This window comes from Podarcis liolepis (genome assembly GCF_965112155.1).
Source record: "Podarcis liolepis genome assembly, chromosome: 6".
Taxonomy (NCBI): domain Eukaryota; kingdom Metazoa; phylum Chordata; class Lepidosauria; order Squamata; family Lacertidae; genus Podarcis; species Podarcis liolepis.
The window spans coordinates 34,080,517-34,106,293 of NC_139559.1; the positions used below are offsets into that span (position 1 = coordinate 34,080,517).

The 25,777-nt window shown below is 40.1% G+C and overlaps 1 protein-coding gene across 6 annotated transcripts in view; it reads left to right on the forward strand.

Annotated features, from left to right (window-relative positions):
* NGF (nerve growth factor) overlaps positions 1 to 25,398 on the forward strand; it is a 53,061-nt gene extending 27,663 nt beyond the window's left edge. Inside the window, exons 2-3 of one of the 6 annotated variants that reach the window (XM_083508621.1) lie at positions 976 to 1,063; positions 24,500 to 25,398. In XM_083508621.1, coding sequence (XP_083364747.1) covers positions 24,512 to 25,243 — 732 coding nt within the window. In that variant the 5' untranslated portion in view covers positions 976 to 1,063; positions 24,500 to 24,511 and the 3' untranslated portion in view covers positions 25,244 to 25,398. Of the gene's footprint in view, positions 1 to 975; positions 1,064 to 4,236; positions 4,259 to 17,638; positions 17,697 to 21,420; positions 21,554 to 24,499 lie in introns of those variants that run through there. The other 5 variants (XM_083508618.1, XM_083508622.1, XM_083508619.1 and 2 more) reach the window with 5 other exon arrangements.
* The last annotated feature ends 379 nt before the right edge of the window (positions 25,399 to 25,777 follow it).

Here is a 25,777-nt window from a genome sequence, read left to right on the forward strand (position 1 = left end):
GAATCAGTATAGATTGAAAGCAGTACATTGAGAACAAACCATAGTCTGTCATGTTTTGACTTGCCTTGATTGCATTTGAGAAAGCTAATATTTTTCTGATTTGGAGAGTATAGCATAACAAAAGTTGTTGAATTTTTAAAACATTGCATTTTGTTACTTAGAAATTTCCACTATTCATAGGAGTTCTTTTTTATGCTAGCTGGATATCAGGACTTTTGCCATTGACAACACTGTTGTTTCAATATAAGTAAATAGGTAGTTTTCCCCAGAGTTAATGATATCACATTGAGGGATGTGATATCATTAACTCTGGGCACACAATGAATTACAAGTAGTACTCTGTAATATTAAAGCTCTGCATTTGAGCAATGCTATTAATGATGTCAAATCCTGCAGTATTTCCTGCCCATCATGTGGACCTTAACCCTCAGTAGGAAGAGTTCCAGGCTTCCCTGTAGATTAGTATGAGCATATCTCAAGCTCTGATTTCTGGCCAGAGCCTAGTTAAGTTTGGAAGTATACAAGTCCTTCTTTCCAAACAAAGTAAATGGTAACATCAGCTACTATCTGGCTAGCCTGCGCTCTGAATTCAAAGAAGAGTGTGTTCTATGAGGTGGAGCTTGGTTGTGTTCAGAGCCTCTTGTTGCAGTGCAGCTGTGTGACATAATAGTATCTCGGGACATGTCTGCAAAGTAATTTCACTGCAAAGTGATTTGGAAAGAGGACAAAGCTGAGACTGGGAAGAGGCAGGTAGCTTCTTTCTCATTCCATAAGCATGAATGCTGCCTTGCAAACTTCTTGACCTTATCCTATGATCCACCCAAATCTCCTATCTTTGATATGTACAGACAAGAACAAGCTGAAGTCTTCTGTGATTGTGGACCATGGTATCTGATGCACATTGGATAACCTTCAAAACTATTGTGCAGATGCATCTTTAGTCAGATTGTTGTTTTTTTCTATTCTCTTTCATAGAACCATAATCAAAGATGGAAGAGACCTCAAAGATCATGTAATCCAATCCCCCCACTGATGCAAGACACTCACTACTACAGCATTGCTGGTAGGTGGTCATCCAGGCTCTGCTTAAAAAAACCCCAACTATAGCAAAGGAGAGTCTACCACCTTCTGAGGCAGCCTGTTCCACTGTCAATCGGCTTGTGCCACCAGGAAGTTTTTCCTAATATTTACTCTAAATACTTTTGCTTGTCATTTGAATCCATTGGTTCATATCCCACCATCTGAAGCAACTGAAAGCAAATTAGCTCCATCATCAGTGGAAGTTTCTGCAGGTCATGAAGGGCAGAGAGGAAAACACTAGTTACACAATTTGATTTCAGGACAGACTAGCACTTACTAACTGGAAAATATTTGTTTAGGTTGTGGAGAATGTGACTGCTTTTTCAGTTCTGTGTTAAAAGACTATTTAGGTAGATACATCCTGTGTTAGTATTTGTAACACATAAATAACACTACATATTAGCAGCAACCTTAATGTGACCTCTCCTCTCAAATGATTCTTTGCAAGTTCATTTGCAAACTATATTCTGTCAAATCCCTTTCCATTTTGAAAGGCCTGAACATAAGCCAGATAAAGCCAGAACTAAAAAGTTCCCACTGTCTTGTGGGAAGTGTTCGGCTTTATTTGCCCCTTCTCAGGCCTAAGACTACAACCCATAGCTACTTTCCCTCCCTCTGATTAGTACAGCATGCTAAACAACTGAATATCAGAGATAAAAACCTCTGCTGAGCAGTGCACAAGATTCCAGGGGTCTTGGTACTTAACTAGGGTTTGTGTTTCCTTCAGAAATGAGGCACAATGGATACTATAGTGGTTTATTTACACTATATGGTTTATTTACACATCTCTATAACCTGAGCCTACTTATGGAAGAAGGTCAGTGCATCAATATTCCAAGAAGTTTCTGTCCCTCTCATAAGATATCGACATCTCTCTCTCCAGCATACTGCTTATTACCATCAACCTACCTTTTCTAAAACTCTGGTATTGTCTTTTGAACTAACTCTCAGTTGAAGGAGGTAGGCTTCCTAAAGGATCATTAGGAAATTAGTTTTTACATGTGTTGATGGCCTAGGATTAAACGGGGTAGCTGATACACCATTTAGGAAGGTGTTCTAGGTTAACATATGCCACTTCCATGGGATTAACATTGACTAATGCAAATCTAGAATATGCATTTTAGCACCTATAAATCTATTATTATTATTATTATTATTATTATTATTATTATTATTATTATTATTATTTATATACCACCCTTCATCCAAGGACCACAGGGCAGTTTACACCATATAAATCTATAACTATACTGTAGCTAAAATGGGGTATATGATTGAGAGAAGGAGAATAAGGGACTATTTTGTAATAATCTGAAAACCCTTTTAAAAGACATCTGAAGGCAGCCCTGTTTAGGGAAGCTTTTAATGTTTAACAGACCACTGTATTTTAATATTTTGTTGGAAGCTGCCCAGAGTGGCTGGGGAAACCCAGCCAGATGGGCGGGGTATAAATAAATAATAGTAGTAATAATAATTAGATAAAAAGAATACCTTTGTTCTAGTACAAGATGGTGAGGGAAGGTGTCAGCCAAAAACTAGGAAAAAGCCACTCCATAACTTCCTTTTTAACTGTTATCCATCCATCCCCTTTTCATTAGTGTATTCCATGGGCAAGAAAACTGGCTGTGTTGTGAGGTCTATAACAGCTGCCTTCCCTCCAGAAAATGAGAACACCCACTCTCCCCTGTTCTCCATTTTCTCTCCTAGGAACTGAGAAGGTCCTGTCAAAACTTGGATTATATTCAAGCCTTTCTCTCCTTAGTTTCCTTCCTTGCTTCACCCCTCTTTGGGAGTCATGAACCAGGCAACAGCGGATGGCCTGTTCTGGGCTTGTCACCTTCACACTGAATCCAGTGTAGAAGGAAAGGTATTTCTGGCTTGATTGGGCTCCCTCTTGGTTTCTGATTAGACTTTAGCTAACACAGCTGGAAGCCTTTGTGAATGAACTAACTGTGTTGGAGAAACAAAGAGGTTCTCGTGGGCTATGTCATGACCTCACAATAGAGTAGTTAGCACTTACATAATGCCATCTTTTTGCAGCAGGGAAGGGTACATACACATTTGTGCTTGGCTGTTTCACAGAGAAAGTAATAAGCATGTTATGCGTAAGATAAAGGTCCTCCAAAGTAACTAGGAGGATGCAGGAAATGGTCCAGAGTGGGGACCTTAGGTGATGGAGGTAATCCACTCATAACATGTTTTGTTTGTTTTCACTTTGTTTTCCATTTTAAAATTGCTGAAGGTTTAGATTGGGTTGTATATGTATAGGTAGAAATCCAGCATTTGACTTTTCCTTGTCTTATGGAACATTTCAGAAGTGGAAGTCAGCCAAGCCCCACAATGAATGCACTGTGTGCTGATGGGTCTCAAACACTCACTGAGTTAGGGACTTCCCCTGCATGTGAAAATAGGCTGTGACAGATTGAGCAGATGAGACCAATAGTGGATCCAACAGTCAAGATGGCAGTTTTTGCACATGCTGTGGAAGAAAATGAGGGGCAGATGGGACTCATTGACCTGGGAAGTAGCCTACCTAGGAGAAGGAAAACTCTGATCCTAAACCTCAGGATCTAAACCTTTTCTTTCAGGAGAAGAAAAGGCTAAAGGGTCATCCTACACAAATCCAGAGTGGAATCCCTAAGACAGTTGGATGGTGCCATGTATGCCTCTTTCAGGCAGTTTCTGCAGCTAAGCTGGTGCCAAATGTATTGCTCTGCTTTCATATGAACCGCATCAGGGTGGCTGAGAGGGGGTAGGTCTCCATACACATTGCTCAGGCTTGCACCTCAGGGAGGTCACTTCAGTGCTCCTAATGCAGCAATGTGACTTCACCCCTGAAGGTGTACTCCAGTGTACTCGAGATAGACAGATGCCAGAAACAACATGTACTTTTAGTTGAGATTCCTGCATTTTATGGGGTTGGAATAGATGACCCTTGGGGTCCCTTCCAGCTCTACAATTATATGATTCTGTGATTCCTAGACTGAACACAACTAGTTCTAAACTTCTGTGCCAAGCTTAGAAAGTGAATGAAATGTTTTGGACTTGTGAATATCTTCTTCTTCTACTACTACTACTACTACTACTACTACTACTACTACTACTACAGCATCTCACTTCCATTTTTGGATATACACCACTTCAAGTTCTCTCCAGCATTCTCTTTTGTTTGCTTCCTGTGAGTAGATTAGCACCTGCATATGGCTTAAGTATTCTTAAGTATTAAGTATTCTAAAAGAAAATACCGTATGCAATTAAATACCCTACGCAATTAAAAGTTGAACATATAGACAAATAAAGAGGGTTGTTTGAGGTAATTATTTATCATCTTATATTTGGAGGAATGTATTGACTAAAATATGTGGCTGCAGGTTATACAACAGGGTGAAGTCAGGACCTGCTTAATTAATCCTTCAGCAATTATAATTTACAATAAAATAGCTACCCTTGATTGCACACTCTTAAAACTGGTGCACCATTTTAGAATTTGTGACAAAGGCCTAACCCAAAGTATTCATTGCACAGAGTAAATGCTACTGAGATTTGGATCTCTTCATCTGTTTGATGTACACAGTGAGTAAAATGTAAAGTAACATGTAATTCAAGCTTTCATTAGATTTTCCCTGTTACCTTTTTTCCAACACAGCAAGTGTATTTCAGAGTTGTAACATGAGGCAACAAAGAAAGAATTCATTTAGTAGAAAAAGCAACCCCCTCATATGGGTAACAGACCTCTCTCATTTAAAAACAGGAAAGAATCTCCTTGAAGTAACCAAACAAAAGAGGGAATGCCCATACTATGAAGGAGACATACTGTTTGTCATGAAGTTTTCGAGTTAGGTTTTGGAGTTTTCTTCTTGATCACCATGATTCATTGTCACTATATGGTGCGTGCTGGGTTGAGTGAGTTTGTACATACCTCTTAACTAATGTGAGTCTTTGAAATGAAAATTAGTGTCAAAGCAGTAATATTTTTCCAATGAACTTTCCCCCCCCAAAAAATTGCAAAGAGTGTGTGTGTGTGTGTGCGCGCGCGCGCACACGAGTGTGCATGCCCCAGGAACACGGGGTTGAGGATGAAAGTTGGGGTGCAAAAGGGGTTGCAGAATAGGAGGTAGTTGTGACTTCATAATTGGCCAGAAGGTAAAAAGGGTGCTTAGTAGTCACGTTGTTTAAGAGAAAGAAAGTGGGCATTATAAAACTTGCCATGCCTGAGCCTACAGCTACTCTACTCATTGCCTCCAGTTTTCTTGAGAAAGCTGGCAACAAGGAAGGAAAAGCCTTCTATGTGGAAAGGGGTGGTTTGTGTGCAAGAGAATACTTTAAAAGGAAAAAATAGACCTCTTCAGACAATTTCAATAATAGGCAGTTCCTGTCTGTAGCCTGCAGGCTTTTATAACCATGTGATTAAATATTTTAATTTAATTTAACTCATTGCCTGCACGTTTTATCATTGTATTATTAAATTTTTTTTATATGGTCATAGAAGGAGCCTGGCTAGAAATACTACCCATGTTGCCACAACCTCAGCTCCACCCTGATGATTCATGGGATTTGCCCTCACCTTTTTGAACTGAGTGGCTTTTGTCCATGTGCGATAATAGTTCAATGACTCCTTGGCCTCAGTACATATTCCAGGGTATCCAGCTGCTCAAGTCCTTGCTAACTAGTACTGCCAGTTTCCACATGGAAGCAAACTCCTGTTTAAAATGCTCCATAATATATTGTGATATATTTCATAATTTTGGAGTTGTCCATTAGTATTTATTTTATTGTGGGCACATTCTCATGCAAAGGCAGGATGTAAATTTAAGAAATAAATGAGGACAAGGCATGTTATCAGATTTGACGTTCCTCACCACAGCTGCAAGTTACCCAGGCAGTTTAAAAATGGGATATAGTTAGAAGTATTCTTTTTAGCCCTGCACAGATATGGGTGAATACAGAAACATAATGATTTAATGCACAGGTGGGGAACCTGTGGCTATAACTCCCATTATACCTCTCTCTTGGCCATGCTAGCTGGGGCTGGTGGAAGCTGGAGTTCAGCAACATGTCTAAGAACATGCATGCTTATCTGAATAAGACCTTGTAGAGCAGCCTGAAGCTCCTTCATCCCTGGATCTGATTTGATCACTCTTCCCATGTTTTCTCTAGATGACCTATCGCTCCTTTGGGATGCTGTAGTATAATGCTGCAGCTTTTGCTTACACAGTTTGACCTTAAGTGACCTCCTTATATTCAGAGCTCAGGCCGCACACATTTTGGTGACCCTCACTTTCAGGCCAGCCCACATGGTTCTTGACCTAAGCTGACTTTTGACCATGTGTCCTGCAGTGCCTTGTCTGTGCTGGGGTCAGAATGGCTGATAAACCTCTCAATTCAACCTACTGCTCAGGTGATCATAAAATCCATGTGTTTTCCACTAGTATATTATGGCACCGAGTGATTTATTTTCCATATTCGAGGAGAGACTTACACAGGGCAGATCGCAACAATTCTTGCAGTCACAGAGAGAACAACTCTCATTACAAGAGATACAGACTTAATCTGGCCTGAGGATACATTGGTATAGTTGAATCATGTCTTTTTAATTCGCTTTTTAAAAAATCAAGGTATTTTTGAACTTTTACCAAAGCTTAAATGCTCCCAGCAATGCAAAATACTAGTTATCTAGACTGAATCATCTTCCGAACTAGTTTTGCTAGCAGATTGTTTGTGTTTGTTTTCATGCCTTTCATATACTTACTCCATGTGCTTGTGACCATACAGCTATCTGGAATCCAGAATAGAAGAATTGTTTCTCTCCCTGTTTCCTTTACTTCTGTGTGGTTGCCAAAACTACCTGGCATCATGCCCAGCTCCTTAGATGTACCCTATCCCTCCAGTACTGCAGGTGCATTTCTCTTCTTGCCTGGAGAATTGTACACAAGCCCTCGGCTCTTGGTGTAAGGAGGCATTTTCTGCAGGTCTGGAATGTGGCCATTAACTCATTCCCTTTCACTGTTTTGATAGGCCCCCTGGCATGCTGGGCCTTAACAGTGCTATTTTTGGAACTGTTTGTTCTGCGGAGGTCATTTTTGTCTTGGGTATCGAATTTGGATTGCACTATCTCTTCTGTCAGAGTAGCTCAGCAGTGGCTGTGTCACCCTGTTAGCACTTGGGATTGTCAAAGACAACTGCTTGGCCCTGTGGCAGACCATTAACAGAATGGTAGTGCCCTGGAGGTGATGGGTGCCAAATACAGTTGCTGGTCATTAGAAATGTGTATACTCTTTTTAGCTATCTAGCGTTCTCTCTCTCTCTCTCTCTCTCTCTCTCTCTCTCTGTGTGTGTGTGTGTGTTGTGTGACCATAAAATTTAGAAACATTATTAATGGGTATTGGAAGCCTGTCTTTGTTTCTTAGTGGCACTGTTTCACAGCGCTGGGGTTTCCAGAATCAACATTCTCCTTTTTTACTGCTCACTTTTATGAGATTCCCCTTAAGGCTGATTCTCTTTACCATCATTTTCTCACCAGATGAACTTGGCTTCCAATGCCACCAAAGTCCCAGCAATGCTTGGAGCCTGATTTTCAATATGATTCTCAGAAACAGAGCACACTGTCTGCCAATCAGGTCACCCGCTATTCTTGCTATAGAGTCTGTCTGGGCTGGGTGCTGGAAATGTAGAGGCGGAATGCTTAATATCTTAATTATACACACCCAGCAATCTGTAAAGCAGAAAAATGCACCCGCCCTCGCTGCTGTGCTGTGCTATGTTGTTCTAAATAAATAACACATTCTTGTAGAAACACTTTACAGCAGTGGCACTGGGACCACCTTGGTAAAAGAGCAGCATGTTGCATAGCTCAGCACATATATAGCTATGTGCATCTTTAGCTGTACAGCTAAGCTCAAGAGGGACTACAGAATATATGACCATAAATTTAAATTCATTGTTGCCCTATAAACCTTAGAAGGAAGGAATGTGGTTTTATCTCATCTCAGAGCAAAGATAAAGTAGATATTAAGACAGAGTCATGTGATGCTGTTTACTAGATGAACAGAGATACAACTGCCAACTAAGGCTGCAGTCCTTATCTCACTTACCTGAGAGTAAGCCCTGTTGAAATCAGTAAGACTTACTTCTGAGTAAGCATGGTTAGGATTGTGCTGTAGGTGACTCATTCAGGCCTTTGAAATTCACCCCTATAATTTATGCATCCTGTCCAAATGCTTGATTTTGGCCTATATATTTGCAGCAGTCCAGCTACTATGCATAGAAGAGATATTTCCGGAGAGGTGACCTTGCTAGTCCATTACAGCCAGCAAAAATTGCAAGAGTCTGTTACCGTCAGTATCTTCACATTTAAACTTTAAACTATTGACCCAGTTTGCATGTTACACTAAGGCAAGCAAACAAGGTGAGGGGAGATCCCAGAAAAGAGATCACAGCCACATTGTTTCTCCCTGATCACTTTGCTGCTGAGCTGGGCTGAGCTGAGTTAGGCAATGGTCTGGCTTACCATGTTCAAATCCAGACTTGTGCTTTTGTACTCTCCAGACAAACCATAACTTATAGCTCACAGTTCAGTTTGCCCAGACTGAGCTAAATCATAAGCCCAGATCCAGATATATAGCATTCTAAGCCATGGCTTAGCTCAGTGCTGAACTAAGTGTCCTCACGGTTTAAGTTTTACCTAAACCAGGAATTGCTATCTTGTCTGTACATACACACATGGGCATACTTACACAATAGTACTCATCAATATTCTGTACACCCCTCCCCTCAGTTACTCTAACCACACACCCTAAGCGATGGCAGAAATAACGTAGGACCTTCTACACCTGTGCAAGCACAGTTCCTCAATTTATTTCAAAAAAAATGTGTGTATATATCTCCGTATCCCTGATCCGTATACTTGGCTGAACCTTTATTGAGCACCAGAATCTCAGGGAGTTCATAATGTAGTCCCTTGGGTTCATTAAAGAGGAAGCAAGCAGCCTTTTTCCAACACCCATGCAAGAGAATTGTAAGCAGATGCTTTAACACACATTTCATTGTTAAATAGGCATTGTTCTCAAGTTTGTTACTATGGTGTTGGCTCCGGTCTGTTTATAATCTGACTCCATTTCATTGTGCTTGGTGATAAAATCTCTGAAGTCTATAGACTCTGGCAGGGCTTGTTGTCTCAACTCTCATTGAGGGAGCATTAATTGTGGAAACACTCAACGCCATCTGTGTAATTTATACCTAAGGAAGTGCACTTACTACTTCATAAGCCCAATGTATTTTGTGAATTTCTAAAATAAATAAGCAACTTCAGTAACATATAATTTAGCTCCATGCATTTTGTTTGCTGACATACGTCCCAAAAACTCTGATCCTTCAGTGATGTGCTTTGTAATGTGTTTTACAGCACAATCCTACATGTTTAACCTGAAGTTACTTCCATTATGTTCAGTGGAACTTAATGCTTAGTCAACAGTGCAATCCTCAGAAGTAAGTCCCGTTGAGTTCAATGGGAATACAAAAATGAAGAGTTGAGTAACAGAAGTGCTCCAACCTTAAGATACTTGAGTCTACTCTTAAAAGTGTCTTCCTGGAGATTTTAAATACTGCAACCAGCATATTCAGCATGGGTGGGAGGAAATGGCACATCACTGAATTCAAAAAAATGAAAAGGCTCTCTTTCAACAGAGGAAACCGTATAAATACACATGCTATGTAGCTATCTCTGTTAATTAGAAGCAAGGGAGAATTGCTGGTATAATATACAATGTAGGAGAAAGGAGATACAGATGCTGTTGGAAGATTCCCCTTCATTTGTTTCCAATAAATATTTGCCAGATTCCCATGGGTGATGCTTATGCAAACTAGGGGCTGTATCATTAATTACATTTGCGATTTCAGGAGTGTCCTTATATAAACTCAAGACCTTAGCTTTCATTTTGTGCTGAGAACTGTGCAACCCCAACAGTGTGGCTGCAATTACTGATGATACAACTCAGGTTTTAATATAGTTTCCTAGTCTTTTATGTTTCAAATTATGAGCAATGACAAAGCAATGAAATCACCTTTTTAACAGAGCTGCAAAATGAAAGGAGTAAGACCTCAAAAGGGAAACAGAGTATGCAGCTCACAAGGGAAATGTGGATAAGTGTGAAAACATTCCAGCCAGGCACAGTGAGAATTATGAGTTGTTAATAGTTGGAGCACATTTTGGCTCTTTCAGCTTATTAACGGGAACATTTTAGAACTCATGTTTGCATAGGAAATAGCAGTTTATCAGCATTCATATCACATAATCAGAACCCCGCAAAAAGTCAACTGTGCTACATTTTGAATGCATATGCATGAATCTGAATGCAGATATCTGTGATTTTTCAGCTAGAAGCAAAAAGGAGAGGGAAGAAAGTGGGAGAGATTCTTTCACTCGAAAGGTCAGCCATCAGAGCAATGCTGAATTTTCATTCTTTAACATTTACAAGGAGTAAAAAAGTATTCTCCAAAGCTTTGCTTTCAACTTTTTCATGTGGTTTTTCATGTCTGTTCAAAACCATTGCTCTCATTCTGCTTCTGTTCTGGTGTCACCTTAAAAAAAAATTAACTGTGCTGCTTCTTTCTCCCCCAGTGCATGATTTTAGCTGGTCATGGTGAATATAGTGAGTATGAGCACATCATGTAGTCATTGATTGATTGATATTTATTACGGCCATTGGCCCGTCACACGACAATTTCCCATACCAACATATATATACTTAAACCTCCAAAACTAAAACAGCCAAACCTTACAAAAAACAAGACAAGAACCAAAGCAAAACAAAAACAAAAGATCAACATCATACATTACAGTAAATTTGCAAAACATAAACATCGCCCTCTGCTCATAAATTAATAAGAGACATCAATGGTGATATCATCTAATTACATCCTAAAACAAAGATCATGGTTTAAAAGGGTTATCCGAGCCGCACAGGAGTCCGTTTTTCTTCTTTAGGGATAGGATGCTGATCAAAAATCTGGCAACCGTGAGTGATCTTAGGGGGTCTTCATCGTTTAGTAGATATCTCAGTTTGGCTTCATTCGAATCATCAGCGATTCCCTTTAAAAACTGAGCAAGAAACTTGCTCCTGGCCAATGAGTGAAAAGCACAATCAAAGATTATGTGAAGCAACGATTCCGGTGCCCCACAGTTACAATCACATAAGAGCGATATCTGTCCATTGGAGAATCTATTTCTCAGCACGTTCGATGGGAAGGTGTTGAATCTTGCCTTTATAAAGGCATATCTATGAGCCGAAGAAGTTAAGGAATTCAAATAATTTGGGAGCCGTAAGAGGGGTAATAAACCAAGGTTTAGAGGTGAGCAGGTACCATTGCCCAACACCATTTTCTGCTGCAAGTCCATCTCCTCTAGTTTACAGGTTACTGTTCTTTTAGCTGGAACTATGTCCTGCTCTAGTAATTTGGATGGGGAGATTCCCATTGCCGTAATTTTCAGTTGTAAATTTTTTACCCATCATGTAGTCATGTATCTGCTGACACCAGTGAGTGCAAAAGAGAAAGCTATTGTCATTGAATGTGCATTGGAATGCACATTCAAGTACACATCCTACTTATAGCACTAATTGTCAGAATCCATTCTCAGCTCTACATATCAGTGTTCATTCAACTGCATTCCATAGCCAATGTTCTGTTTGGTAGCTTCATTGCCACACCACAAGCTTGGCAAAACAGAGAGCATTGTTGCAGTTGCTGAGGCAATAGAGGTGCCCCTGTAAATACATTTTGTTTCCCTTTCAAATGCCCCCAGTATCTCTCTGAAAATAGTAACACTTTTGAAAGGGTATACAAGACTTGATTCCTTTGTTCAGCTCATCTCTCCTATACACAACTTCAGTACAGTGGCACCTCGGGTTAAGTACTTAATTCGTTCCGGAGGTCCGTTCTTAACCTGAAACTGTTCTTAACCTGAAGAACCACTTTAGCTAATGGGGCCTCCCACTGCCGCTGCACTGCCGGAGCACGATTTCTGTTCTCATCCTGAAGCAAAGTTCTTAACCCGAGGTACTATTTTTGGGTTAGCGGAGTCTGTAACCTGAAGCGTATGTAACCCAAGGTACCACTGTATATTTGGAGCCTAAATCTAGTCTCCTACCAACAATCTGAAAGCAATGTTAGAAAAGTAAAACAGGTTATCTAATTCAAACTGATCATAAAGATGATAACAGTATACTTTGTGTAACATTACATTTTACTGAGTGGGAGATGTTACATAGTAGTGAACACATAATTTGAGATACAGTTTTTCATTTCCACTATATATTTTCTACAGCATCAATAGACATATCTAGCTTGGAAAATTGAAGATCGACAAAGGGAAGTATCTAGGGATGGACAAACAAACCTATTTCAATTCTACGTCAGTTTCATTGGTGCTCAATCATAGGTCTGTTCTGGCCCGGTGTTTTGCAGATATTTTGAAAGAGTACATTAATTTATATTTAAATTGTAAACATTTTATACACATTCTTCTCTTAAGATACATGTTCTTGTTTGTGCTCTTTACAAAAAAAATGCATAAGTTTGTGCAATTTTCATACATCACAAAATCTGGAAAAAAAATAGTAATTTGGCTGATAGTTGTTTTATAATGTGCAAGCAAGTTGAAGGCTCAAAAACTGGGCTGGTCCATTGCAAAAAGCAGACCAAACTTCTCCTTCACCTTTAGAAATAACTAACCCAGGAAGAGGCAGAAACCTGAACTGTGTTAACTTCAACAGTATTAAGCCTGAGATCATAACATGGAAGTCAAAAGCTAGATTTTTCAACATAGTTGAATTGGAGTTCTTTCAGCACTTGAATTCTGCATGATATGACTGGCTTGGGGGTGCCAGCACGCTCTTTATTAAGAAGTTACAGTGATTTTTCTTTCCCCAAAATGGGTGACTAAGCTCTGGGCATTGGCTATAATTCAAACAAGAAAGTCAGTAAAGAGAGGGAGGGCGTCTGCAGTTTCTGCTGGGAATTGTATGAATTCATGTTCCTTTGATTCTTAAATATCTAAATTGCATGGGGTTAGTGGTGAGGGAGAGAGCGCCTGGTTTCCTTCATTCTATAGGTGTGGGAAAAAAAGAAATCTGCTCTTAATCTCAAGGATTCTCTTACTCAAATAAACGGAGTCTCTTGAGGCAGATGGGTTCTATGGAGCTCTTGTTAACCCCAGAGCCAATTCCCTGGGTGGAGAGCTGTCCTTTGTTCATGATGTCATGGTCAAATGGAACCAGAAACACGAAACACTAGAAGATTGTGAGCTTTTTTTGTTTTTGAAATGTAATTATATGTGTATCGAGGAAATTTAGGATAGCAGGTTTTCATCTCCCCCCTGACCTTTGCTACTGAGTTAATGAAAGGGTAGATGGATCCACTTTGAATATGAGCTTCAAACAACCCTTGATAGCTCTTTATTACAGCTAACCATGTTGTTGACATTTTGTCAGATACCAAAGGGTGGGTTGGGGTGTGTGTGTGTGTGTGTAAATAAATAAATCTAAACATTTGTATGCTGTTTCTTCACGGCTTGAGGCAATATCACATTTGTATGCTGACTCTTCAGGGCTTGAGGCAATATCTAGCAAATAAACCATCAACTGTAATAAAAAAGGAACATTTAAAATAACAGTGCACTTTCTAGCAGCAGTACGATAGGACCAAAACACCCTTTCCACAGCTGTAGGACTCCTGGATGAGGTAGACTTTGTGTCCATTTGCAAAAGCCACCAGAAAAGTACAATTTTCTGTCTCATTCAGCAGGTTGTGCCATAACGTCAGAGCAATTGCAGTAAGAGTCCTGCTCCTCTTCACCAATCATTCTTTTTTCATGCACTACAGCCAGTCATAGCCATGACAGAGGTTATTTTGTCATATCCTTCAGTAGCTATTTACATTTTATTGAATGATGTAAAAGCAAAACTGGGATTCTTAAAACCAAAAAGAAGAAAGGAAATGTAGACTGGATGCCAGCAAAGCTCCTGTTGGCCTCAACCTATAAAGTGAACAACTAAAAAGGGGGGGGGGACATAGGGAGGTTAATAATGGAATTATAATGAAGGATCAGAATTATAATGAAGGACAGATCGCGAAGCTGAGGCTCCAATACTTTGGCCACCTCATGAGAGGAGAAGACTCCCTGGAAAAGACCCTGATGTTGGGAAAGATGGAGGGCACAAGGAGAAGGGGACGGCAGAGGACGAGATGGTTGGACAGTGTTCTCAAAGCTGCCAGCATGAGTTTGATCAAACTGCGGGAGGCAGTGGAAGACAGAAGTGCCTGGCGTGCTCTGGTCCATGGGATCAGGAAGAGTTGGACACGACTAAACGACTAAACAACAACAATGAAGGATTGCCACTGCATAGGGACTGACAAATACATGTGAAGCACTTGGATGTAAAGAAATACTTGTATTATAAAAATGTAAACAGGCATTGCAAGGACAAATACAATTTAAACAATAGTCAATTAGCACAGTGTTTATGGGGAAGTTGGAGGTGTTGCAATGAGCTACACAGGTAATTATAGTAAATAAAACACATTCCATTTTATGGTAGAGTCAACCTATTAATCCACGTTGAACTCTGCTCTGAATGATGAATTATTATGAACGCAGCAAGTAGCTGAAGTAGAGGCAAAAAGCAAAAAATCTTGGCTTACAAACGGGTGGGCTACCAATTTAGTGACTTGATATGGGTCGCCAGTTTTCTTCTTGAGCTGTGCATAGTTCAGCAAGCATGCCTAGAAACTGTGTTCTGGCATAGTAAAAACTTCTCTCTCAAAAGTGAAAATCAGTGTAGCAATTTCAATCCACTCACAAATTTTGCATTGTGTGTGTGTCTGAGGGGGGAAGCAAGTAAGGGAAATCTAAGAGCCTACTACTGCGAGATACTAGACAAACCTACTTTCATTGGCATGGATATAAGAGAATTATCATTCTATTTACTTTATTTTTTGGCAGAATTTAACAGCACAGGACTATAATGTGTAATTGCAGAAGCACTCAAGATACCACTCTTAGTTAAGTTTACCATCACTGAGGTCCACTGAGGCTGATTATCCTTAACAACTACCATCTAATGCTCAGAGAAATAGAGAATTCAAAGGATTTGACATAAATGTTATGTACTGGCATTCATCTTGGAGAAAACACATACGGTGATCACGTGTACAGTGCAGCATAAAATATGGAATAGTATTCCATAAAGGCAGTTGGGTTTTATTTTTAGTGGTCTTCCGGTTTTGGTTTTCCCTGCCCTAATTTTTGTGACCCTTTTCTGGTTGTGTCCTCTGCATGAGCAAAGAGAGCAAACCTTTTGGAGGTGGAAGCATATAGCTGCTTGCTATTAAACTAAATGGATTTCAACTAGTTCAGATAGCAAGCGGGGGAAATCATTTATATCTGGATTGACAACTTGCAAAGAAAGATTTCATTTCAGTGAATGATGTTAATCCCTGAGAATTGGACTGACAATGGAAACACTGACAGATTTTATCCTTAGCATCGTTTGCTTGACACTGCTTCATTTACTGGATTTAGCCTTCATGGTGAATCCAGAAAATATAGACGAAAAGAACATTGAAAAAAACTGCTGAAACTGGAACTTTTTTCTTGTGGTTAAAACAAGCCGCCAGTTGAAATAGAGGCTCTGTTTTCTTAGGGTGGCAGTGCTTGGAAATCCAATGAAATTATTTTTGGCATAAACCCGTAATAGTAGCTCTGTGGTTATCATTGCTTAAAGTGGTGGACCTAGAGCAAAACCATTGTTTTAATAGGATAGTCCTACAAAGAATGTAATTTTGTACATTCTGTGTGGCATGAGGTTTTTCTGTTTTGTGGGAAGAGAACAGCAGCCAGCTTTTGTTCTGAAACAATTCTCATTGATGAAAATTGAATTCCAGAACATTGGGTACAACAACCTATCTATTTATCTACTTTATTTCAGAAATTTGTAAACTGCACCTTCATCCAAAAATGGATTTTAGGGCAGTATACGATCTATAGATATAATATGAAACATAAACAATACAATAAGATTTAGAGGAACACAACTATAAATTTTTAAAATACTATAGCATAAAATGGCTAGTCAAATGAAAAGCATGGCTTTCCCAGCATCTTCAGACTGAGGAAGACTCCCCTACAGCTCCTCCTCCTCCACAGCCACACAGGAGTATGCAGCTGCAACATTTGCTATGGTGTCTTTTAAAGATTGCATACAGCATGCCCAAGGAGATAAAAATACTCAAAAGAAAATATTAAGATGGCAGCCTGAAGATGACTCTGGTGGCCTATTTCCGTAACTGAGGCAGCAGGGCCCACTGGGAGTTGCACACAGCCCTGATCAGCTTTGCATAGCCCCACACCTGATATAGGCTTGGAAAGCTTTTGGTGTATGTCTGTCTGTCTATTATACTATTTTATAAATTTTTACAAAAACAAACAAACAAACATCACATAACAACTCCCATACATGGGATTTCCAAAATCCCTTGACTTCCCTCCACTCCCCCTTCTTGGTTCTTTTGTTTACATTTGTTCATGCATGCCCATAATATCTTTAATTCATAATAATTCCCAGTTTTATACCTTATGATATTACAAGTGTTTTTCAAAATCCTGCTAACATATAATATTATACACAATGCTTTGAAAATATGAATAATTAGTTTTCATTTTTCAAATTATTGTCCTTTTATTTTCTTGTGTTTCTATTTGATTAATCATTGCTGCATAGTCCATTAATTTATTTTACCGATCTTCTTTATCTTCTTTGGCTGGGCTTCTTCTTTTTCATATTCTGGGGTGATTGTGGCCAAGCAACTGCTATCAGATACAGGAGGAGATTCTTTGGCAGAGCAAGATATTTAGGGCATTACATTAAGACTCAGTACATTGAGTTTGGCTTGTTAGCAAACAAGGTGCCAATATAGTTCTTTCAGGACTGATGTAACATGGCTGTATCTAGGAAAACCAATAAGTGCTAGCAGCTGAATTCTGTACTAGTTGAAGCTTCCAAATCAATTTCAAGTGCAGTGCCACATATAACGCACCACAGTAGTCTAATCTGGACTTTACTAGATCATGCATCATTGAAGCCAGGCTCTCCCTATCCAGGAAAGGCTACAGCTGGTTATACAACCAAAGCTGGTGGAAGGTGCTTTGGGATACTGAAGTCACTTGAGTCACAAGCAACAGAGCACCTCAAGGCTGTGCATCTGCTCCTTCAAGGTGAATGCATGTCTCGGGAGACGATGGAGGAGTGCAACTTTGGGGGGGGGGTTGAAGTCAAACTAATTCTATCCAAAATAAGAAATAAAAAAACTTTAGGGAGTCAAGAACCACCAACCCTCAGTGCCCCTGTCTTGTCAGCCTCAGTCTCTTCTTGTTGCGCAGGCAACTGTGACTGATACAGAATTAAGATTGGGTGCAGTATGCCAGCTGGTTCCAGTAAAGATCTTGCTGGTGGAGCAACTTTCTGGCCAACACCCAGTTAGATATAAGGGACTACCCACATCCTCCTAAGCTTAGTTTCCCAAGGGAGGAGGAGGAAGAACATAGTAGTCAGAAGAATGTACAGGTTAGTGCTGTACTGAAACCTATCCTCTTGTTTCGCCTGTGTGACGGAGGCTTCCATTTTTCTGCTTCATCCACACGGCACTTTGTAAATTTAGTGGGCAAAGAACTGGACCTACTTTTTAATTGCAAGGTAGCCATGGGTGGTTTGTGGTTTTTCTTCCAGTTAATGGTTTCTCCAACATTCTGCTCCCCTGCCATTCCTGATCCAATCTGAAAAAGCCCCATGTGACAAGTTATCTCACAATTTCTTCCCCTGGGCTTTAATTGAAAGCAGGTCAGGAGTAGAAGCAACTTGTTGGACGAGGTGGAACCACTATGCCAGCTTCCTTGGAAGTGAGTTGGTTATTGCTTACTGAGAGGAGGAGGGGCAAGGCTGTAATGAGGTCGTTGTGGTGCAAACACACTGGCAGGAGCACTGGGTCGGCTCCGCAGGTGCATTTGCACCACTACAACATCCCCACCATCTCACTCCCATCTCTCTCCTGCCTGGTAAGCAGCAGTGATCCACCTGCTAGGAAACTAGTTTAGTGGCTGCAGTTCCATGAAGCAACCCACTTCTGCTGGGGAGGTTGACTACTTAGCACATGAGATCAGCAAGCTCAGCACATTTGTTTTTAAGCGGATTCCTTCCTTTTACTCTTAAACTTTCAGCACCAGTTTCTTTAAAAATAAAACAAAAACAAAAAAAGCCCCAAACCAGTAAACAGTTGTCAGGCACATGGTAGGAAGCCTTCTTGAACTTAAAGGAAAGCCCAGGTGAAGTGCAAAGACATGGCTTATTCCTGTCTTCATTTGTTAATTGGGCTCTTTTGGTTCAGTACCTATATTTTCTTAGTGTGAGCTGAGTACCTCATACAGAGAAGTAAGACCTGACAACCCCCTGCAGTGTAACTGTTGGCTGTTTTCAATAGGAAAAGCTAAGCAGTCTACTGCTAACATTTACCCTTAGCAACTTGCTTCAAGAATTTCCTGCTGTGTAGTTGGCTCCACAGATTCAATAAGCCTCGTGAATGATGTGTCTGCCATTACTTGCCTTTTTTCACTACACTTAATACACTTAGTACACTGCTGCTCCTTATTCTGGATATCATGCCTGTTCCAACCTTGCTATAAAAGAGTGGTGCAGGCAACTTAAGTCACACATTTTAGGAAGTGACAGCTCTTACATTGTCAATCATCCTGGAAAAGTTCCACTTTGCCATGATGAGGAGTCACCTAGACTCTGGCCAGCAGGGAGAAGCCTGAGGCATTCCCTCAAACTTGAAGCTGCAGGGCATTTTTTAGGATGGGGAAATGCCATACTAGAACTCAAAATTCCCCATCAAGAAAGTGCCCTTTTGTGTTCACTCAGCTTCTTTCTCAGTATAAAGACATGGATCCCTTTGCCTCTCTGCCCATCTGACCAGTCTTGTGCCCCTTCTCAGTAAACTCAGATCCACCCACCACTGCTCAAGTGCCATTTTCACAGTGTCCCTTCCAAAATATTGTTTATATCACCAGACAGTCAGAGGGCATATTAAAACAAATGGCAAAAATGCACATTGAAAACAATGGGACATTCCCCAAAAGTTTGTTGGAGATAATTGAGCTGTGATTGTCAGTTGAAATAAATACAAACTTGAATATTAAATGTGATGAAAGCTTGTGCACTTGAATAATTTGCTATTTTAACAACAGGAAGAGGACAGAAAATAGTCTGGAAAAATTCCTTATGTCCAGTCTTTTATATTGCTGCTGATGCTAGAGAGGATGGCAGGGAAAGAATTTAACCCTTCTTTGCTAAATACATAATAGAGTGGGCTGGGGGTCAAGAGGAAGAGAAAAAGAGCTTGCTTGCCTCTATGCTGAGAATTCTCATACTTTGCATTCATTCTTTGATTTAATTTGTAACTCTTTGACCTGCTGCATACTGGTCTTGCCTCACCTTAATAAACATGCAGCCCTAAATGCCAATCTAGATATTTTACTGAAATGCAAGAGCCAATCAGAGTGTAAGGAAGCACCTCTAAGCACTCTTACTGTATGTCAGAGACAGGAAAGCCTAGATTGGAGTCTGGGGTCTGGGTTCCGGCTGATCTGAGCATTCATCCTGATTTGTTTGCAGTGTGCTTAGATGACATTGTATCATGCAAACATTATCCTACACTTTCCAGTCATTTTCCCCATGTACATTTCCCATGCAAGCAGTCCAATATTTGGGGGGAAGAAAGTTTGTTACATAAGACCTCTAAATATATTTTTATTGCACAAACTGAGTTTGCCAGTATGTGACTGAATCCCACCCAAAAATAGCAACACTCTGGAAGTGTCCTGCATTGTGAGATTAAGTTGGTAGTCAATCAGCATAAGAGACTTGGATGGGTTGTTGGTATTATGGCAAATGCTAAAAGAAATGCTAAAAGAAGCATACAAACGTGCAAGAGGCTGCTGAAGAATGTCTTAAATTGACATGCCTTTTTGCCAAGTGCTCATCAGCTGCTACTATTTCTACCAACACTTGAGAGAAAGCTATTTTGGAATTAGGCACCCACTAGCTGTACTTCTGGAAACAATTCCAGATGTGAATGTCTCTGCCTAGGTATTGTTTGTAAGCCTATATTTGGTTGTAGGGATGTGGGTGGCGCTGTGGTCTAAACCACTGAGCCTCTTGGGCTTGCCTATCAGAAGGTTGGTGGTTCAAATCTGCACAATGGGGTGAGCTCCTGTTGCTCTGTCCCAGCTCCTGCCAACCTAGCAGTTTGAAAGCATGCCAATGCAAGTAGATAAATAGGTACCACTGTGGCGGGAAGGTAAACAGCATTTCCGTGCACTCTGGTTTCCGTCACGGTGTTCCCTTGCGCCAGAAGCGGTTTAGTCATGCTGGCCACACAGCCCGGATAGCTGTCTTTGCCTGTAAATCCCTTTGGGTATGAGAAGAAAGATAACCCAAAAACTGACCCACAATGCATCATAAAAGAGACAACCAATGGAAAGGGAGATGGCTGTTATCAAGTCATAAGATCTGATGTGAAGTTTATTGGCAGAATTGAAATTATTACTTGAAGCTGTTTAAGAATGGGGGGGGGGGTATTTGTTGCTTGTAAACTGTGGCAAGACTATAGAGAAAAGGGGGGAAGCACTCAGAGAATAGGACTTTTCTAACTGCTAGTGGTGCAAGAGCTGAAGGGAGAAGATTCAGCTGCCAGACTTTCAGATTTCCTTCTCAGACACAGTCTTCTCCATCAGTTGTTTCTAGAATGTCTCCTGTATGTTTTAATTATTTTCTGCTGTAGCTTGGCTTAGCCTCTTGAACTTTGTGTACATTGCACTAGTTGCTGATTCTGACCTAATTGTAGTGTGGATTGTGCTAAGTTGATGGTTTTTAAAGTCCCTTTTTAACAAAGGTATTTCAGTGTGTGGAGAGTTGGACAGACCAGCTATTTATCTTATTGTTGTTTTGCTGATTGAATACATTTAAATGAGCTTTCAGAGATAGATAGATATAGATATATAAAACACAAGCTTAATGTGCATTTATAGATAAGCAATATTCAAATATTAAAGACTAACAGACTGACCCTATGCATGTTTATGTGGAAATAGGTCTTGATACATTCAGTGGGGCTTCTGAGTAAACAGAAATAGGATCAGGGTGCAATTTGCAGCGAGCTTTCAAGCTGGTACCTTATAACAATTTCAGTCTTTCTCAATGAAACGTTCTTTCTTTTAATAATTTTGTGTTTAAGATCTAAGGGGGAAAGAGCTTTGCTATTGGTATGAGGAAACTGATTACTATTTCATCAACAATTCAAAACTTTACTACTGGGAAAGGAAAGCCCCGCGTTTTACTAGAACAGCTCTAGCAGTATGGAGAGTTCAGTAAGTTTATACTTCAATATTCTGTATAGCGACATGTTAAAGGCTTTTTGTGGGGAGGGGGATGCACATTGAAATATGCTCTTGCGTTTATTCATCTCAAATAAATACTTTCCCCTGTTCCATATTCACAATTATTTTTTCTTAACAGAATTCCCAATTTACCGATTAAGGATATATTATAGAAATGGTATACAGGGTCAACACCACTCTGGTTTTGAGTGCAACAGAGTCATTAAATTAGAAGCAGGGGTGTGTAGAAGTCATTAAATGATTTTTAATCATTTGATCAATTTTGAAATAATTGAAAGAGTATCAAACAAGATAGCGAGACCATTTCAGTGAATTGTGTGTCCTTGAATTTTATAAAAGGGAAGATACACGAGTCCACCAATTTCAAGCTAATTATTCTTTCCAAGGATCTTTTAAAGGCTTTTCGTATTTAAGCTGATTTTTGCCATGGAAAAGTGATAAAGGGGAGGGGAGGATGCAAAAAACAGGATTCCAGTTGTGGCAAAGCACCACTGGGAGGGGACCAAGGTTTTCCTCGGAAATGGGTGGAGAGAGACAAAACTTGTTCTTCTGCTTGTTCTTCAGACAACAAAATGCTTTGGGACAGCCATGATTACATTGCAATACATGCAATTAGTTAATTACGGCAATGGAAGCTTATCCAGTTGGCATTACCATATGCCAGACTGTATTTTCTCCCTGTTGATAAAACTGAAATTTTTCATGCTGAAGCCATTGTGAAATCCTACTTGATAAAACTTACAATGAGATATGCTTGCAAGCTATGCCTGCCGTTGGCATTATTGCTCTCCTTGAAGATAGATGCATCTGTGAACAGCATGCTCTGTGAATATTAATAAAACTTCTTACCAAGAAACAATAGTGCTATAGGGCCTATGAATGGAAGAACAGAAATGACCTTTGATGTGGTCCCCATACTGAAGTGTACTCATTGCAGATGATGCACAGAACTGTGCCAGCTTGAAACTCCATGTGACAATCATACCTGACCTGTGTCCTTGCTTTTTAATTCTTCCTCTTTCCTCTGTCAATCTATTTCATCAACAAGAATATCCAATTTGACTTTTTTAATGTTAGGAAGCTGATGTAGAAGCAAATACCCTAATACTATTTAACTATGCAATAAAAAAACCCAAAGGAAGGGAGATAAATCCTTCCTTGAATGTTGCTACAGTTCAAAGCAGCAAATCTGCCCATGTATTTAACCCCAAACAGCATTTTATGGCTATCCCTAACCTCCTTTTTCCTATTCAGAAGGGAGTTACATACCAAGGTATTGTATTTAAACAACAAAGGTGGAGATGCTACTATGTGCTAGAGTCTGCATTTTGTTGTGCAAACCTTTTTTCATTAGCATCCCTATTGACATCAGAAAACTCGTTTGAGCTGTCCTGACACATCTGACTTTAATTTCAATGGTTCATGAAATGGGGCCTGCGTATTCCTGCAGTATATGGCTGGTGTGCTTCATTTGCCCTTGCCCAAGAAGCATCTGTCACTTCCTGCCACACAGCACAGGGCTTCACTCTGGGTCTAAACATGATTTGAGGTGTGCCAGAGAGCTCTGGCTAATGAGTGCCCTTTGTCTAGGAGGGCTTTGCAACTGATGCCTAGTATCAGAGTCTGAACCATTTCCTTATGAGAGCTTGAGACATTTGTCCACTCAGTATATTCAGCCAAAACACGACAAAAAGAAGGGGAAATCAATCTTGACAACACTTACTCAGTTTACATTTGTTACATGCATTTCAACTCCCTGAAATCAATGCCCTTAAGCAGCCTAAATTGTGGGTTGACTTGTTTATTACTCTTTTCTCTGGCTTTCGACATTTGAGGTGTATATTTTTAGGACCCTCCATTCTTTTGTGACTGCAGGTTGTTCCAAACAGTTTTTAATATTGTGTTTTCATGTTGTAACCTGCCCTGGGAGTTTAAAGCGAAGTGTTGGTAATAAATTAATAATAACATCATAATATATTAATGCTTCATTACTGACAAAACTGACAAATGTAGATGGGTTGATGGTCAGGTCAGGGCTTATATATTGATTTTAATTTCAGTATATCAGTTTTTTTGCAAGTTTCTTACATGTTATTTGGATATATTTTTAGGAAGCTGATTATGTCCATACTGCGTGTCTAGTATCTTGTTTGGAAATATACCAGTTCTGGCCTCCCTGTGGAAATATTTAATTTAATTTCATTTAATTTATTAAATTTGTATACCACCCTTCATCCGAAGATCTCAGGGCAGTTCACAGCATAAAAATGCAAAATAAAAACACAAAATACATAATAAAAATGAAAACAAAACCATAAGCCCCTCTCCCACAAATTTAAACACATTTAAAAGGACATGGAATGTTAATCAGCCCTTCAAGGCCTGGTTGAAGAGAAACATTTTCACCTGGCATCTAAAGATGTATAACGAAGGTGCCAAGCAAGCCTCCTTTAGCCATGTTTGCTATCTTTGTGGCTCATTCCAATCTAGGAGAAGAAAATAATTCTTGTGAGACAGATAAATATCTTTCTCCAAAGGTTCCCATGTAACCAGCGGAGAGTCTTGCCAGGAGCAGCACTCCGCATTAAAGCCCCCAAACAATGGCTCTATAAGTCATCTCCTAATAACAAAAACCACAGGAATTAACAATAACCCAGTTATGATTTCCTAGTGTTCCCACTTTATGAAGCACATCACTGCTATGTGAGTTAGTCTTTCTGAAAGGAGTGGGGAGGAAAGCCACATCTGGCATCCACATGCAAGGCCTTCGTGAAGAAGAAGAAATATTTTAACAGTGCACTTTCATTGGGACTGCCTTATCAGCACATATCTATTGACTAGGCTTGAAATGGAACCTTTTGCATGTCGCCCTTTTTTTTTTGCTCACAGTAATGTTCCTGGTCTGTTCTCTCCTAGGTGCATAGCGTAATGTCCATGCTGTGCTACACTCTGATTATAGCATTTCTGATCGGCGTACGGGCAGCACCAAAAACTGAAGATAATGCACCACTGGGGTCTCCTGCAACATCTGGCATTTCTGAAAGCAGACGGACTAAAACACACCACATTATGAAAACGTCTCAGCACAGAGACCACAGCCAGCCTGTTACTGGGAAGGTAGTGAACAGGAAATCCGGGCAAGCTGCAAGCATCATAGTGGATCCAAAGCTTTTTCAGAAGAGGAGGTTCCAGTCACCTCGGGTTTTGTTCAGCACTCAGCCTCCACCTTTGGCAAGGGATGGGCTGAGTGTGGAGTTCCTAGACAGCACAGACTCTACGAACAGGACGATCCGAGCCAAGCGCGCAGCTCACCCTGTGCACAACCGAGGAGAGTACTCTGTGTGCGACAGTGTTAGTGTGTGGGTTGCCAACAAAACCACAGCGACAGACATTAAAGGCAAAGAGGTGACTGTGGTGGTGGACGTAAACTATAACAACTACCCTTACAAACAGTACTTTTTCGAGACCAAGTGCAGAGACCCTAAGCCGGTGTCCAGTGGGTGCAGAGGCATTGATGCCAGGCATTGGAATTCCTACTGCACCACCACACACACCTTTGTCAAGGCACTGACAATGGATGGCAAGCAGGCAGCTTGGCGCTTCATTCGGATTGACACTGCCTGCGTATGCGTAATCAGTAGGAAAACAGAGAACCTCTGAGATAGACCAACCCTCCATCTTATACCCACCTCCTCCCAGCCCCCTACCTCAGCCTGTAAATTATTTTAAGTTATGAGGACTCTATGGTATATTTATAGTTTATACAGTAAAGAAATGAATCCTCATTATTTATTAAAATCTTTTGAAACTGCTAATGTGGTGTATATTTTAATGGCATCTCTTTCCTTTTAAAACAGGAGCTTTTTTCCCTTTCTTTTTTTACAATTTTGTCAGCCGCAACTTTCCCTTTTAACATGATTGCCATAGCAAGATTTTGAAAATGGAATACTTTGCCTTTTTGCCTTCCACATCCTGATTTATCACGAAACAGCAGTTTTTGTGCGTGACATTCTATAGTCTTGAAATAGACAAAAAACAAAAGCTGTCATATTAGTCCATTGGAAGAATTCTAGATATCCTTCAGCTCCTCATCCAAGCCAAAATTAAACCCAAGTAAGCGAACCCAGATATTTTAATATTTGCATTCAATCAGGCCACATATCAGAAGATACATAATTCTGCACCTTCAGTCAT